The sequence below is a fragment of the Merops nubicus genome, unplaced genomic scaffold, assembly GCF_000691845.1.
Source record: "Merops nubicus isolate BGI_N331 unplaced genomic scaffold, ASM69184v1 scaffold19967, whole genome shotgun sequence".
Taxonomy (NCBI): Eukaryota; Metazoa; Chordata; class Aves; order Coraciiformes; family Meropidae; genus Merops; species Merops nubicus.
In genome coordinates this window covers 52,533-69,613 of record NW_008618692.1, presented here as the reverse complement: position 1 = coordinate 69,613, position 17,081 = coordinate 52,533, and the positions used below count along the sequence as shown (strand labels likewise).

The 17,081-nt window shown below is 46.5% G+C and overlaps 1 protein-coding gene across 1 annotated transcript in view; it reads right to left on the bottom strand.

The window, feature by feature from the left end:
- Positions 1–17,081, bottom strand: part of LOC103776056 (receptor-type tyrosine-protein phosphatase eta-like) — a gene marked incomplete at its 5' end in the record, with an annotated part of 24,335 nt that overhangs the window by 503 nt on the left and 6,751 nt on the right. The window contains 18 exon segments of the mRNA XM_008943543.1: positions 382–517; positions 1,293–1,453; positions 2,201–2,320; positions 2,698–2,832; positions 3,003–3,076; positions 3,912–4,002; positions 5,027–5,114; positions 5,205–5,213; positions 6,000–6,041; positions 6,951–7,038; positions 7,584–7,702; positions 7,845–8,055; positions 10,303–10,437; positions 10,671–10,958; positions 12,410–12,676; positions 13,563–13,826; positions 15,506–15,772; positions 16,878–17,056. Of these exon segments, the coding sequence (XP_008941791.1) occupies positions 382–517; positions 1,293–1,453; positions 2,201–2,320; positions 2,698–2,832; positions 3,003–3,076; positions 3,912–4,002; positions 5,027–5,114; positions 5,205–5,213; positions 6,000–6,041; positions 6,951–7,038; positions 7,584–7,702; positions 7,845–8,055; positions 10,303–10,437; positions 10,671–10,958; positions 12,410–12,676; positions 13,563–13,826; positions 15,506–15,772; positions 16,878–17,056 (2,674 nt within the window).

Below are 17,081 nucleotides of genomic sequence, written 5' to 3'. Positions count from 1 at the left end.
CACTGCAGCAGGAACACGTGTGTCCCCACGGAAGACAAAAGCAGAGCTGTACACCAAGACTACTCTGGCTCACAGCTGTAAGGATAAAACCCACATGGGTAAAACAAGCTGCACAAAACACTTTCAGGATTTGATTCTTTCCAGCTGCAAACGCCAGCCCTCCAAAGCTCTCTGCAGAGACAGCTGGACACACTGCAGCCCTGGCTGCAACTGCTTTTGTGGGAAGAGATGAGGCAGGAAGGAGGGCAGTTAAACAAAGAGCAACCGCAGATTGCTCCTTAATATCTTATCTTCCTGTCATTCTGAGCTACATCTCGAGTCCACCCTTCCGGGACCGCGGCGCGCACCGGGCAGCGGGCTGCGGGGTGGGGGCAGCCTCACCTCGGTCTGCACCATCAGGGGCCGGTGCATGCGCAGGTCGTAGACCACCCCGTACACATCCACGGCGCTCTCCATCTCCATCTGCTGGATCAGGCGGTCGATGGCGATGAACGTCCCCGTCCTCCCCACGCCAGCGCTGCAACGACACGGGCAGGCGCTCACTGCTCGGCCCCGCCCCTGCCAACCGCTGAAACGCCACTGAACCTAGGGAGGTGCTTTGTGTCTTCTCAGTGGCACAGGCATTAGAGTCTCTGCAGCCCGGAGGGGTGGTTCTTACCATCACCAAGAGGGAGGCAGGACACATTTCTGGGCTTCCCAACTGTGCACTTAGAATCACAGAATCATAGAATCCTTTAGGTTGGAAGGGACCTCCAAGATCATCAAGTCCAACCACTGAGCCATTAGGGCTCTAAAGTCCTCTGCTAAAACAGATCAGAATCTGTCAGGGTTGGAAGGGACCACAAGGATCCCCCAGTTCCAACCCCTCTGCCATGAGCAGGGACACCTCCCACTAGATCAGGCTGCCCAGAGCCTCCTCCAGCCTGGCCTTAAAGACCCCCAGGGATGGGGCCTCAACCACCACCCTGGGCAACCCATTCCAGGGTCTCACCACTCTCATAAGACTACATAGGAAAGTGCTTGAAAAGGCAACTTTTCCAGCTAAGTTTTCCAGGCTAGGAGAGAAGATCTATTCTAAAGAAGTTTTGTATCACATACTTTGCTACCTGCATAGCATCATCACATTTCTGAAGCACAGGGCAACAGTTCTTATTTATCAGGGTGAATCACCCATGTCCTTAAGCAAAAGGACTTCTTTCCCTTGTTTCTTTTTTTAAAGCACTTTGAAAAAGAACTGTTCTTAAAAAAGCCACAGGATAAAATCACACCTAACACAAGCACGTTGTGCCTACCTGCAGTGCACCAGAGTGGGAGAGTCGATTGGATTCTGACTGCTGTACTCATGAACAAGGTGCCTGAAGTTGATGAGAAGGTCTGTGGTCTCTGGCACCCCGTGGTCTGGCCAGGAGGTGAAATGGAACTGGCGCACCGTGTGGCTCTCCGGCGTGTTGCTCTACAGGAACACATCAGAAAAATCAAACTGGCTTCAGAGGAGCAGCAGTGGAGCTTCCTGCCACGTGTCCTGGGCAAAGCTCAGCCTCACGATGCCTGTTAGAAACTGTGCAGTAAGCTGATCAAGGATCTCTCAGTCTCCCCTCTGGTAGAGAATACATTGAAATAATTTCCTTTTACTTTTCACTTTACTCCAAGGTCATCTCTGCTGCATTACATCTGCAGACAGAGATGGGGTTAACTGTTCAGTCTGGCAGGTATCACAAGTACATGTGTAAGCACAAGTGTTGGGGTAAGCCTCAGGGAAACAGGAGCTGCAGGATCACCAGTGGGGCAATCAGTAATTCCCACTAGTAGGATGGATTTTGCTGGCAGATCCCTTTCTGCCACAGGGAGGGTCTCACTGACAACTCATTCCCAGCTCTGGAGGAGGTACTAAGATATCGTTGTGAGAAGCCAGGGCATAGGAACAAATTAATACATGTAAATATCAGAGGAATCTCATTGTTCTTAAGTAATGTCAAAGATTTTAAATCAGACTTTTGGCAGAACGCAGATCGATCCATTCAAAGCCTCAAACTAAAACAAACCACTTTTCCCTCAGATAACTTAGAATTTGATTCTGTTTTACTGAAATTATTATATTCTGTCACTCCAGTGTTGCTTGACCTGTGAAATCACAGTGACACAATAAACCACTTCTACAGATACTCATACACAGACAACCAGCATCCGAGTGGGTACACACCTTTTCTACAGTGAAGTCCCTTATTGTCCATTCTGGCAGGACCACCTCTGAGACCATTGTCACAATGATGTCACCATAGCTCTTGGATTGTTTGTCTGGCCAGTATTGCTCACATTTTGTCTAAGAAGAGAGTTATGAGATTAGACACATTACACACAGCAGTGAGTTATAAATGACACACCACCTGAAGCAGGGCTGGAAAGCACATCACCCTTCCCAACGGTGTGTCCCAGGCAGGAGAAGCTCTGCCAAAATCAGTCTTTAGGGAGAAGAGCCCACCCTTAAAGACAGTGATTCCACAACCCTCCTGAGAGAAATCTACTCTGGCAGTCATCAGATAAAAACAGAAAAAGATTAAAAAAAATAAAGAAAGAAATAAAACAATCTTCCAGTAAGTGGATGGTTGAAGTGGTCAGTCTCCAGTCTACTAGGGTAACAGCAAAATTAGAAGAGATGCAACTGTCTTCAAGAGGAAGTTCAGTTCTTATTAAACATACCCGGGCTTGTTCAACACATTTTGTCAACATAACAATAGAGTAGATATTCTTTTCCCAAATCATGCGCCAGAAATCATCTATTGTGTTGGGCAGAGGACCCTGTGCAGCAATGAATGCCTTCTTGGAGTTATAGCCCTAAGGAGAAAAAGAACAAAACACTATAAACCAAAAAACTATACACACACACACACACACCCCTGCATCAATGAGACATCAAAACCTGATTTTAAGCATCATTATCAACTACTAAGCCTACATCATAAAAATACAAATTGTACTTCATTTCAACTAATGAAGCAACTTACAGGCATATAGTTTGCATTAATATAATCATCAGTCACAGAGCTTTGACTGGAAAGTTTCACACGAGAAATATCATCTGCAGAAAGAAAAAGGAAAAGAGAATTAGGAACTTTAGAATGAGAATCTTTCAGCAAAATACTGTTTATCTAAAACACAGTTCCTAAATAAAAGGTGGTTTAGAACAATGTGCATTTTAAGAATAAGAATATAGCTTTATGAATCATAAATAGCATTAGTTAAGAATTTTCATAATGAGAGCTTTCAGAAAAATGAGTGGCCATGATGAAGATTCAGAATACTAAACACAGATTGGGTTTTTTTGAAATAGGGTTTGTTTTTCCATATTTATGTGTTTTTTAATCAAACACAATTTACTATAAGCTTTAATTACTAGAGAAAAACAGTTTGTCTCATGCTGCCAGCACAGCTGATGTTTTTCCTCCACAGCATCTCCCAGAGCTGGTCACTGGTTGCCCTGCAGGGTCTCCTGATGCTCTGCTGTGCTGGGGTGCCCACAGACCCTTCCAGAGTCTGCCCAGCAGGCTCTTCATTTTTCTCATCACTCTGCACATCTATCTGCCTGTGGTCAACCAGCCAAAAAACTCTTTGTTTTTGCTGTCTGGACTGCGAGGTTCTCACAAATGGAAAATTGTTTAATTAAAGGAAAGTTCTTTAAGGAGCTTTCTTGTGGGAAAGTTTGGGAACTTTAAGGAACATTCTTGAGGGAAAGCTCTTTAGGTTTGCTTAGACAGTGATCTGGGGAAAGCAGCAGCCCACACTCATTTGGAAACTGGTGACGTTAAACCCTCTTTGAAACCTTTGGCTACTAGTCATGCCAGATTAGCCAAACCCAAGGTTTTCCACCTAAAAACTCAACCTGCAGAAGATGCAAAACCAAAGGAGTAACTCACATGGTAAGACATTGTTGTATCTATTTTTTCCCCTGTTCTCAACAAGTTCAGCAGCAAATTTGGGCTGATGAACACCAGCAGACTTGAGTTCCTACAATAAAAGGAGGACTGGTGAGCAGTTTCTGATTTAGGAACCATACAGAAACACATGACTGAAACAGACAAATACTCCAAACACTCCTGGCCTTTGCTGTCAAAGTAGACACATTCCAGTGTGAAATCATGTTTTATACAAAGTGGGAGGGTGGCAGGGGCAAGCCTGATAGAGAAGGGATTAATATAGAATGTAGGAAGAGCAGTGTGTTAAAAACCCAGAGATGAGTTTTCAAAGCCCAGAAATCCACAGGAGAGATGTCACCAGCACACACATTCTGACCCCGAGGCAGTGAACCACTTCAGCTCTGCAGGCATTACAGGGAGGAAAGGACTGAGGGAAGCAAAATCTGAGAGGAAGGCAGAACACCAGCCTGCAAAGTACACTCAAAGGGACAGAATGGGATCTGGAAAGAAGAAGAAAGTCAGTTAATTGCTTTGAGAAGACAATAAGCAACGAGGCTCTTGAACAGCAGACACGACAACACAGAGTCCTCACTGACACTTGGTTCCTGTCTTCTGTACCTTGTAACTGAGCTTCAGCACATCTCATAGAAAAACACTTATGGTCACTAAGCAAATCATAACTGCTGCTTCTTCAACTGCTCCTTCGAGCTACTCACAGGTGTGGTTGGAAATCACACCACCCACACGCTGGCAAAGTCACTGATAGTAGCAAGAGGCTTGTCTTGCTGTGTAGGAAACCAAAACCAAGGCACAAACCCAAAGTGCATACAAGTTAAACAGCTTTCCCTAGGCTAACTCTGTACTGTCCCTGGGGGAGCTCTGACCAGCAGGCCGTGCTATAAACTCACAGGTAGAGAGAACAGCTCAGGATGTGAAGTGTTTATCGTGCACTTCAACTGAATGAGGGAAAGGAAGGCCATGGATGCACCTTAGTGATCTGGATAAAAAGGTCCCTTCTCTTCCCCTTCAGTAAGGCTCGTGCACACTCCATGGGGCAGCTAATTTGCCTTTCCAAGAATATTTGTCATGAAGCTCTCTCCACTGCAGGCACATACCTCATACTCTTCAGCAAAACCACAGTTGGAGTCAGCTTGCTGCTTCTTAAAGTAGGACTCAAAGTTCTCCACTTTAATCATTTTAGATCTAAAATGACAAAAGCCATGTATTGGTAACTGGTATTAGGGAAATAAACCATGAATTTAGTTAATGTGTTAGAAAGTGTGCTTTACTTACTTCTTGATTCTTCAGGGGAGGGTGGGGGGAAGAAAAAAAGGTTGATTAGACACATGCAGCTGTATTTTTCACTGTGTGAATCTAACAACAAATGCACGACTGTTAGTAGCAGCCACAAAGCTGTGAGTTTAAAAGGGACAGCATATCAGGCATAGCATCTGTTAAACCAAGGGGAATCCAGCACATCCTTCAGGGGAAGAACATCACAGAAGGCATCACTCAGCCACTTCTGTACCCCCACCACCTTGGCCCCATCCCCTGGTGTGTTTATGTCAACTATCAAACCCACCCCAGTGGGACTCCATGGGATGCTCTGGCCATGCCTTTCCATCAGCACAAAAACTGGTGCAAGAGCAGTAAGATGATTTGAGTGCACTGCCTGTGGCTTCCCATTTGTTGTGGATCCCCTCCCACAGCCACAGCTTGTACAATATCAACGTCATTTGAGTGAATGGCTCAGCACAAAGTCCTTCTAAAGCAAAGGAGAGTTCAGGCCACAGTGCAGAACTGTGCTGGATTGTCTTCTTCAAACCTCCTGTTCTCAAAACTGTGTGGAGTACTTGTGTGTCTCCTAGCACTTCATGAAGCAAGGACTCCAATCCCTACGGCAGCTCTACAAGTCTCAATCAACATGACTATTTCTAGCCCACAGGCTGGAGCCTTCAAATCCCATGAGGAATTAAGACTGAATAGTTCTATATTAAACTGCACAGAAAACAAGAAAACATGTTCAGAGCAAGTTTTGCAAATGTCACCTGAGCTCAGAAAACAATGTGTGAAAGGATGTGGACTTACTTAATTGGAGAAAAGGACACTTCAGTATTTCTTTTATCTTTCCTATAAGGAGAAAGAAAACAACACAATAGGTCCACAGTGGAATTTAATGGAATCCATATGAGACTTCTGCTAACAGCTATTTCCTGTGCCTGTCCAGAACAATTTCTTTTAAAGGATCTTTGCTCGTTCTGTGCAAGAAAGCCCCTCTGGAGGCAAACCTTACACCTGGAGTAAGAACAAAACACCCCACCCATCATCCAGAGATGTGCAACGGGCCCATTTCTTTCTGTTGGGGCCAGAGACCTGAACACAAAGCACGTAGCTTGGTGGAAGCAGTAGCCCTGAGGAATCTGCATCACTAGCTAACATCTCCAGAGTTCCTACTAACCCAGCGTCCCTACAGCAAGTGCTCAGCAGGGATGTGCCAGTGGTACTGAATGAAAATAACTGCTCCTAGCTTTGAAGGAAGCTCTTCTCATTATTGTCCACAGCTACTGGACATGCTTGTAAAAATAACTGCAGTTCAAAGAAACTCAGAAAATTGGACTAAGGGCCATACAGCCAATTCTTTAGAAAGGATGTACTACATGACCAGAAGCAGGGAAAAGCCTTTGTGGACTCTTTAATCCCAGATTATTTGGAAAAGATTGGTAATTGAGAAACCAGCTCAAGCCCTAGGCAACTCATCAGCTTCTGGAAACTCAGAATGGAAGTTTCATGTGACAGGCTAGGGACTAATTAAAAAAAAATGTGATTAAAGGATAATATAAAATAAAACCACATAGGACACAATTACATATGTCTTTTAGCACAATAATCTGTGATGTTTGCTCACTTTGACTGAATTACTGTAACAGGATTTTCACTAGAATGCATTTTAAAGCCTGATGCCAGAAGTGTATACAGAAGGAGAGCCTTTTTTAGCAGCAAGGTACAGAAGTGACAAACACAGGAACAAACACACGTTACCTTCTCCTTCTCCAGAAAATGAACCCCCCTATAGCCACTACAGCCAGTAGAGCCAACAGGCATCCAATAACAGCTCCAGCAATGACACCTGAGAAAGGAGAACAAGCATTACTCATTACTGATGTACCTCCCTGGTAACGATCTAACTCCATCAACATGCTACAGAAGAACCTCACAAGAGACAGAGCACACTCTGCTCTACTAAGCATCTTTTCTTTACTGTGTCCTTTGCCAGTACCAGGATTGAAAGTTCACTAAGAATAATAAACCCACATTGATAAACTAATAAAAAATTGGGATTAAAGGACCAGTATTTTCATTCCAGTACACCCACTTCTAATTTACCAGAACTGTTAGAACATCAGCTGCTTGTGACTACTTGTCTCTGTACCTAAGTCTCACAGTGCCATGTTTTTGGTGACTTCCACAGTGGAAGTCATACATGGGAAAAAGGTCACCTGAGAGCTAGCAAGGCATGAACTGACAGAGCAGTGTCACTGCAAAGCTGGAAAGACAGATTGTCACAGAGGAACCAAGAGGTGCTTTGCTGTTTTGAGACTTGCCATAATGAAGGTGTCTCCACATGCTGTGCATGTGCCAAGCTGCCAGTTCTGTATTTGACATGAACCATACCTGGATCCTGGGGTAGCAAAACTGCCTCAGAACAGGGTGAAAACGATACGTAGCTCTCTTCCCCCACAATGATGTTGGCCACAGTGAAGGTAATGTTAGTGAACCCTGCAACACTCGCCCTGGGAAGAAGGAGAAAAAACAAACAGCCAACAGGAACGTTACATGCTTTTAACAGCCTTAAGCAAGATCTGTAATCTTTTCACTACATTATCTTTTAGATTTCAGCTGCAGCAGCATTAACCAGTGGTTTGGAATAAATACCTGTATGAGCCCAGTGGGATCAAGGGCCCGTTCTCGTAGCCATACACTGTGTTTCCCTTGCCTACGTTAACGACGTTCGTGCCATCCTGAGAGTGGAAGGAAGGTGATTTTGCCTGCTCTGTGTCTATGACATATGTTACATAGGTTACTGTCGTCTTCTTCTTGAAATCTTTGTACGTGTTGTTCAGCTTAGACTCCAAAGACCTGCAACCTTCAGGAAAAAACAGGGATATGTTTGGTACACAGCATCCCCCATTCTGGATCAGTCAGCACAGTGCCTCATGTGGTCACATCACAGCTGCCATTACTCCAGAAATACTGCCTGGAATGAAAGGCTGAGGGCCACAGAATCTACAAACCTCTTCTCCTGCACTGCAATCTACTGAACTGCCTCCCTACTCCCCAGTGTTATTTGTTGCAATCTCCTTCTGGTTTTACTTCCACCATGTACAGGGGAGCTTCTCTGTAAGGTGTCAGTGGTGGATTCTGGTGTCCCTGTGGACAGCCTTCACCAGACAAGTCACTCATGTCCCTAAGCACTCTATCAACCATCACACGTAGAAAGCACAACGCAGACAGTGTAGAAAAAGTCAGTTGGTATTTGGTGACACTGTGCTACCCAAACAGCATCAAGGCTCACTCAGGGTGACACTAAACTCATCCTGACCTTACTTCCTTCCTATGGCTTACAAGAAGTCTCACATCTAAACCCTAAGAAATTAAAGAGTTATTTTCTGCCTTTTCTTGACAAGCACTGGACAAAACAGTGCTCAGAAGTTTCTCTTCCAGGAGACTTAAGAGCTAGAGCAGTCAGTGATAGCATCAGCAGAACAGCATCACTTTACAGTGCCTCTTGGTAGAAGATGAATCCTAGAAACTCGAGGTGGATTATACAGTTAAGGCACATATGACCTAAGATAATAAACCAGCTCAAATAACCAGTTGTACAATAACTCAAGTAAACTGATGTAGAGACTCGAAGTGCTGCAGGAGGAAGAAGAGCCTGGCTCATTTGACTGCAGTGGAATACCTTGCTCTCTGCTGACTGCCTATGCAAACCTAAAGGCTCCTTCTAAGCAGATACAGTATTGAATTCACCTTTAGAAAGGAGAAGCCTTGTAGGAGCTCTGAAAGGTGACAAAGTTCTAGTAAGTTTTCTAGGGTTGTACAGACAAGATTTCATTTGCCACCAGGGAGCTGGTGGCCAACTGCCACCAGGAACAAAGTTCTCACCAACTATGACTGCAGGAACAGGGTGCAAGAGCTCTTCTGAATTGCTAGTGGCATTACACTAGAAGCAGCTGAGGTTGCAATTAACTCAGATGCCTAGAAATGGGTGTTCAATACTATCTGAGATACATCCCAAATCTTGCCTGGTCCATACTTTCCATTCCAAAAGGACACACAGCCCAGGTTACATCTGGAGCTCCTTGTGGATGTCTGGAATATCACCCTAGGACATCTCAGCCTTAGACACCACTGCTTCCCAACTGAATAAAGCCTCCTCTGCCTGCCCAAAGGTAGTGATGTCTGGTTTAAGACAAACACATCTTGAGCATATTAAAGCTGTTTCAACAGGATAAAGCTGAAGTGATGCTTGGCTGTAAGGATGCTTTTCTGCTCCTGTCAAAGTCCTCTTTCTTGGATACCTGGCAATCAAAACCACACAGAAGAACGTGCTGAATGCCATTGAGACTAAAGAGGACTGGCTGATGGCACAAGCAGAGCTGGTGCTGTGTGCAGAGACTGACACAACAGCAGCTTGGGGGCAGCTGAACAGGTATGGGAAAAATACAAGTTTTCTGCACTGATGTACTACAGACATAGATAGACAGACACAGATATAGGGGCACTTCTTGGACATACACTGCTTGGAAAAAGAGAGGAGAGTTCTGCAGTCAAACTGCCTCAAGATGAATTTCCAGTGTTAAGACAGAGGAGAAGTGTGAATGCCAGCTCCCACGTGGGGGAACCTATCTCCATTAGCTGCTTTATTCCTCCTGCACTGGCAGAAATGAAGTTCAACCAGAACCTTCACTGCAAAGGTGAGCTCCTTAACGTTATGACTGATCACTAGCCATTCACCAATTAAAGACATTTCTCTGTTTTGATGCTTTAAAGAGCTTTCCCTGGCATTCAGCCTCCCATGGCATGTAATGCTGACAAAGCTCTTCAAGCTTTCCACCTGCACCCCACCTCTCTCTGTTAATAGTCTGGTAAGTAAAAGGAAAACAGCTTTTTTTTTTAACTATCTTACTGCAAGTAAGGCTGAGTGAAAATAGTGTCTGTCTGAAAACAGTGACCTGACTTCAAGCAATGTATTTGCTTCATGACTTTTGAAAGGTGACTGAAAATACCGAGTCAGCTTTTTCTGCATCCACATAACACCTATTTAGAGTTTAAAACAGTGATGAGGAGTTGTTTCAAATGCCTACAAAATAGTATCATGACATCTTACCTTGTTCTTCTGTTGTGATCATTACTGCATAGGCTTTTAATGGTCCATTCACTGATTCAAAATCAGAGAATTCAACAGACAAGGAGCTGTGACTGACTGCCTTGACTACAGGAGCTTTGCTTGGAGCAGGCGGGTCTATAAACAGAAACATTTTTCATTACTTAATGACTGATAAAGAAAAGTTTTCCAAGCAAGGAAATGCTGTAATACTGATGCTGTTCATTTTATTGTGCACCACAGTAGACTTTGCATGAATGTAGTGTCTTGTTCATGATCTGTAGGCTGATAATCCAGTTTAGCATTCTGCACTCAGGAAGTTAATATTCTGGTCCTATGAATATCTTTCATGCTCAAATCATAATGCTTACCAGTAATGCTCGTATTACACAGCTCCTGCACTGGAGGGCTTTCAGAAAGAGCTGAAAGAGTTGCAACAGTAACATTATAGGTGCTGAAATAATCCAAAGATGTTGCTTCGAAGGTTTCCTCGGAGCCTTCCCTCACACAGGATCCAGCCTGGACTTCTTTTTCCCAGGTATCATTAAATATTTTAATTTTGAAGCCAGAATTGTTACCAGAAGGACACTGCCACTTCAGCAGTAGGGAAGACTGCTTGGCCACTGATTCACACTGAAACGAGTTCACTGAGGCAGGAACTGGAGAAAAGAAAGATAAGAATAATAATAAAAGAAAGGAGTAAGAAATCAAGTACTGCAGTAAATGGAAAAAGCTGCCCTGTGTATAAACATTTGTTGAAGTTCTTTCCACTTTGGAAAAGATGAAGCCATGGCCCAGAAGGACTTGCTACCCCATGAGGAAGAGGCATAAGTTGCACACTAAGTACACAGACCTCTTCTGTGCTCTCTAACTCCTCTGCAGGCAGCTTTGCTGAGAAAATTCACATTGAGTATCTGTCCAGATCAGCTAAGTTTTCCAAACACCGTTCAACCATTGAACACCACTACTCTAAAAATGTTATTTGAGTAGATGTAGATTGACACTAACTCCCTCTATAATGACATAAAACTCTCAGTAGCCAAGAAGTAAGAAAGCAAACAAAAGCTCCATGCACTGAGAGCACAGCAGCAGTCATCCTTAAGACAGCAACTACATGTCAGTTTGTGTGAGTCCTACAGGATGCAATACAAAAAATGCAATCTTATCACTAGATAGAAAAAGATATTTAAAATGTTAATGTAGCAGTAACACTGAGAAGAAAGGTCCCTCTAAACTGACTGTCTCCTAAGAGTTCTGGTCTCAAAGGCCAAGTTTTGCAGCTTCTGCAATTGTAACACACAGCAAATTTATTTTCTCTCTTGATAAGGATTTGGTACTTCCAAACACAGAGGTACAAGACTCATGGATTAAATTGTTATTAAAAAGGGCTATTAATTTAAGAAACTAAGGATAAGCAAAATCCAGAAGAAACAGATTTAGTTAAAAGACAGATGTGACTAAGACCTATTTGTACTGCATTTTATGAATATTTCTTTTCCTTCAGTAACACTGTCAGCTACTCCTGCAACACAGTGAAATTATAGAAAGTTCCAGGGTATATGTCTGTAACAACAGCTCTGGTGACACTGAGTGTCTGGCTTCTGGAGAAGGGACAGTGACTTTGGATCGCTGTCTTGTTGGTGCAGTTAGAAATACCTGTGCTCCACAGCAGCACAAACTCACAACAAGGGGGAAAAATGATCACAACACCCACCAGGAGAACACAGGAGTGCCTCAGCCTTCTCCTGCAGCGTGGCCGAGAGGCACACAGCCCAGTGCTGCCCACAGCCCAGTGCTGCCCACAGCCCAGCTGAGGCCCTCCAAAGGGGCATTTGCCCCAGGCCCAGCATGCTCCATGGCAGACCTTCAAAGGAAGGGCCCGAGGGCCTCATTCACAGGAAGGAGAAGGCAACAGCACCACCCCCAGAAACCCCTGCCAGAAGTGAGGGTCGCTGAGGGCAGGCAGGCCATGTGCAGCACTTCTGCCTGAAACAACACGTGTTTCAACCTGGAGTAGCAAGAGCCCTGAGCTGCACAGCAAGATACAGCCCACCAGAAATGGGGCTGCAAGAAACTGCCACTCACCTGTACACAGGCACTGTCTCCTTACCTGTACACAGGCTTATGGTCTCTCCTTCTCCTTCAGTCTGACCATCACTGGCCACTGCAAACACTGTGAAGTTGTACATTGTCCCAGGGAGCAGCTCTCTGATTTCAGCTCGGGTGACGTTGGACGTCTCGTTCCAGCCAGAGGTTCCATTGACAACCTCTATCCTGTACGTGTAGGGGTTGGAACTGGTGTTGTCCACTGCCCACCTTAAGGTGATAGAAGTCATGCCAACATATTCTGCCTCGAGATTCTGGACTGGGCTGGGCTCTGGAAAAGGCAAGACAACAACCTGTCAGCCTGCAACAACATCTGCTCACATACACAGAACAGACACAGGCACACCACGACTTCACTCTCTTCCCATCACACACTGTTCAGAGTGCAGGAGCACCCCAACATCATCACCAGCTGCTCCTGGAGGCTTTTGCACCAACAGGGAGCTGAGAGAGAACTGCAGAACAGTCACTCTGAGGGGGATTCATCTCCTTTTGACACTCCAGAGCAGGAGCACAGGTCACCACAGTGCCAGCATCCCCAGGATTTTGCTTGAGAATTCATAGGTGTGGCCAGCAAAGAGACGAGGTTGCAGGGGAAGTAGAAAGCAGATGGTGGTGTGTCTGAGCACAGCAAAAGGGAAGGAACATCAAATACCACTAGAAGAGGAAGAGAGGTGATGACCCAAGCACCCTGCTCCTTCACCACTCCTTGTGCCCTGAGCTCACTCTTCTGCTGCAGCCCAGTGGCAGCCAGAGGCCCCAGCCACACAAATTCTCTGGGCACAACACACTTTCTCTGTGGGAGTGCTCTGAAATCAGGGTCTGAGGCCCCCATCCTCCACAAAATGCAGACAGCAAAACTGCCCACACAAATCCCAGGCGAGTGAAGCACGTTCTTGGGAAGAGTCCCTTCACTGTGTCACAGGCCTAGGTGACCACATCCAACAACAGCTGCTTTGGAGGGGGATTGCTTTACTTTGTTTTTCAATAGAAAGCTAACCCTCTTCCACACAACACCTCTGACTGCAGGCAGGCAAAGCTCAGCACCTCTGCCTGCAACAGCACTGAATTACAGCCCTGGGCAGGCAGGCAGAGCCCTGAGCTGCACAGCAACATACAGCCCACCAAGAAAAGGGTTGCAAGAAACCTTGACTTACTTGTACACTGGCTTATGGTCTCTCCTTCTCCTTCAGTCTGACCATCACTGGCCACTGCAAACACTGTGAAGTTGTACATTGTCCCAGGGAGCAGCTCTCTGATTTCAGCTCGGGTGACGTTGGACGTCTCGTTCCAGCCAGAGGTTCCATTGACAACCTCTATCCTGTACGTGTAGTTGGCAGCAGTGTCCATCACCATCCATGTCAAGATGACAGAAGTCATGCCAACATATTCTGCCTTGAGATTCTGGACTGGGCTGGGCTCTGGGAAAGGCAAGACAACAACCTGTCAGCCTGCAACAACATCTGCTCACATACACAGAACAGACACAGGCACACCACTACTTCACTCTCTTCCCATCACACACTGTTCAGAGTGCAGGAGCACCCCAACATCATCACCAGCTGCTCCTGGAGGCTTTTGCATCAATGGCTGGGTAACAGAAAAATGAGGAAGCAGCATCTCAAGTACAACTCCTCTTCACTGCACATTGAAAAGCAGGAGCACAGGTCACCACCGAGCCAGCAACTTCCAGGGATTCCCCTGGCAATCCAGAGAAGTGGGCAGGAAGGACAGAAGAGTGGAGAGGAAAGACAGTGGTAGTGTATCTCTGCACAGCAAAGAGTAAGGAAGAAGAAGTATCACTGGAAGAACAGAGGGTGCCCCAGGCACGCTGCTCCTTCTGCAGCCCTCGTGCCCTGTGCTCACTCCCATGGCAGACCCATCTCCAAAGCCCCTCTCCCTGGCACCCTGTGGCCAGTGCACACTGAAAACAGGGCAAGCAGCCACTGCAGTCAGGCAGCACAGGACAGGCTTTTGGGAATCAGCTGGAAAGGTAGGAGCACACATGCAGGCACCACAGAATCACAGAATGTTAGGGAATTGGAAGGGACCTCCAGAGATCATGGAGTCCAACCCCCCTGCCAGAGCAGGACCATCCAGTCTAGGGCAGGTCACACAGGAACCCATCCAGATGGGTCTTAAAAGTCTCCAAGGAGACTCCACAACCTCCCTGGGGAGCCTGTTCCAGTGCTCTGGAACCCTTACAGTAAAGAAGTTCTTCCTCATGTTGAGGTGGAACTTCCTGTGCTCCAGCTTGTGACCATTGCCCCTTGTCCTATCACAGGGCACAAGTGAGAAGAGGTTGCCTCTTTCTTCTTGACACTCAGCCCTCATATGTTTGTACACATGAATTAGACCCCCCCCCAAAGTCTTCTCTTCTCCAGACTAAGAAGCCCCAGGTCTCTCAGCCTCTCCTCACAGGGCAGGTGTTCCAGTCCCCCAGTCATCCTCATAGCCCTACACTGGAGTCTCTCAAGTAAACCTCTGTCCCTCTTGAAATGTTTCAGGACAACACAAGTGAGAGGAACAGGCACCTGCTTTCTTTCAGATACACCTGTGGAATGACCAGGCTGGGCTGCAGCCTTGCAGGCCAGCTCCAAAAGGGTCCCTCCAACACCACGTGTCAAGACTTTTGATACTCAACATGGCAAGGTGCAGGATGGCCAAAGCAGTTCTCCTGAACCAGAGCTGCCTAAAGCTCACTCTCCTGCTGCAGCCCAGACCCCAAATCACAGAAGTTCCCCTAGCACAACATGCTCTGTGTGGGAGCCCCTAACAATAACAATCCACAGTCTCCATTCTCTAAGAAATGAATGCAACCCCCTTTCCCAAATTTGGGAGAAAAAGGTCCTGGGGGAAAAAAAAATCTCTTCCCTGCATTGCCAGCCTTGGGGACAAATGCCACCAGGAGTTTTCTATCAATGCTGCTTCTGCACTTCAACATCCCACACTTGGCACACTGACCAACTCCAGCTCCAGGGTCAAAACATCACCTCTGCCTACAACAGGACTGACCTACAGCCCTTGCACAGGCAGAGCCCTGAGCTGCACAGCAACATACAGCCCAACAAAAACAAGGCTGCAAGAAACCTTGACTTACTTGTATACTGGCTTATGGTCTCTCCTTCTCCTTCAGTCTGACCATCACTGGCCACTGCAAACACTGTGAAGTTGTACATTGTCCCAGGGAGCAGCTCTCTGATTTCAGCTCGGGTGACGTTGGACGTCTCGTTCCAGCCAGAGGTTCCACTGACAACCTCTATCCTGTATGTGTAGGAGTTGGCAGCAGTGTCCATCACCATCCATGTCAGGCTCACAGAAGTCATGCCAACATATTCTGCCTCGAGATTCTGGACTGGGCTGGGCTCTGTGAACAGCAAGACAACAACCTGTCAAGAGGGAGAAATACAAAAAGCCACAGCCACATTTCCCTACTCCCTATACTCATAGAACGAGCATTACTTCTAGCCAAGCAGCACTTCTACAGAACCAATTTTAAGCATTCATGCTGGGGCCTCTCTGGAAAGGCCACAGCAGTTCTTGGGCATAACTGTCTTTATTTCGTTTCACTTGCTAAAATTATTTGTTTCCACAGTGTGTTTCCAGACAGAGAAACACACAAAACTCAGGGAAGGAAGCAGAATGCAGTTTAATCTTGGTTGGTTAACCCAATATTGCACCCACAAGTCCCTGAGTCCTTCAGCCCAGCCTGTCCTCAGCAGCAGCAGAAGGCAACGGCCTCCTCGAGCAGGTCCAGCAGCTGACCTGCCCTGGGGCTGTCTGTGAGCCTGCCTCAGCACCAACGCTAGGCAGAGAGGCACTTAGACAAGCTGACCTGCTCAGCAGCAGCTCCACGACACACTGCTTCTAATGGCTTTGTAGGGATGTTCCCCGTTCCATTTCCACCCCTGAGCTAGACCCAAAGAAAGATCCCCTCCCCTCTGTCCTTCTGACCTGGGAAGGAGGAGCCATGGTGCAAAGTCTACAGAAACGGCACCACGCTCGACAATGTGGCTGTGGGCACTGCCACAGCACACAGGAGCCACAGGCCAGGGGCTCTGCAAAGAGCTCAAAACAACCCTTAAGAGCAAAAGGCCTCTGTGACCCTGGCCAGCACAGCCCTGCACACCATGCTCTTTGGGAGGAGCTGCAATACCCTGCTCCCTCAAGCGTTCTAGGGGCCCTGCTCAGCCCTCAGGACTAGAGGAAGTCACCTTGTTGTGGCAGCTGGATCTCTACATAGCCTTGAGCAGCCACGCTGAAGAAAGCCCTGCTTCACAGGCAGGGCACACACACACAGACACCACCTCAGGCCCTTCCCTTTGTACTGGAGGGCGCCTGGAATTCAGGCACCTGGAGCAAAGCAACGTCACCATGGACACAGTACAAGGTTGGAAGCCCACGGTAACAAAGCAGGACAATTTGGGACAAGCTCCCAAATTACTTGCAACTCAAAGGCACCATTTCCTTACTTGTATACTGGCTTATGGGCTTTCCTTCTCCTTCAGTCTGACCATCACTGGCTACAGCAAACACTGTGAAGTTGTACATTGTCCCAGGGAGCAGCTCTCTGATTTCAGCTCGGGTGACGTTGGACGTCTCGTTCCAGCCAGAGGTTCCACTGACAACCTCTATCCTGTACGTGTAGTTGGCAGCAGTGTCCATCACACTCAATG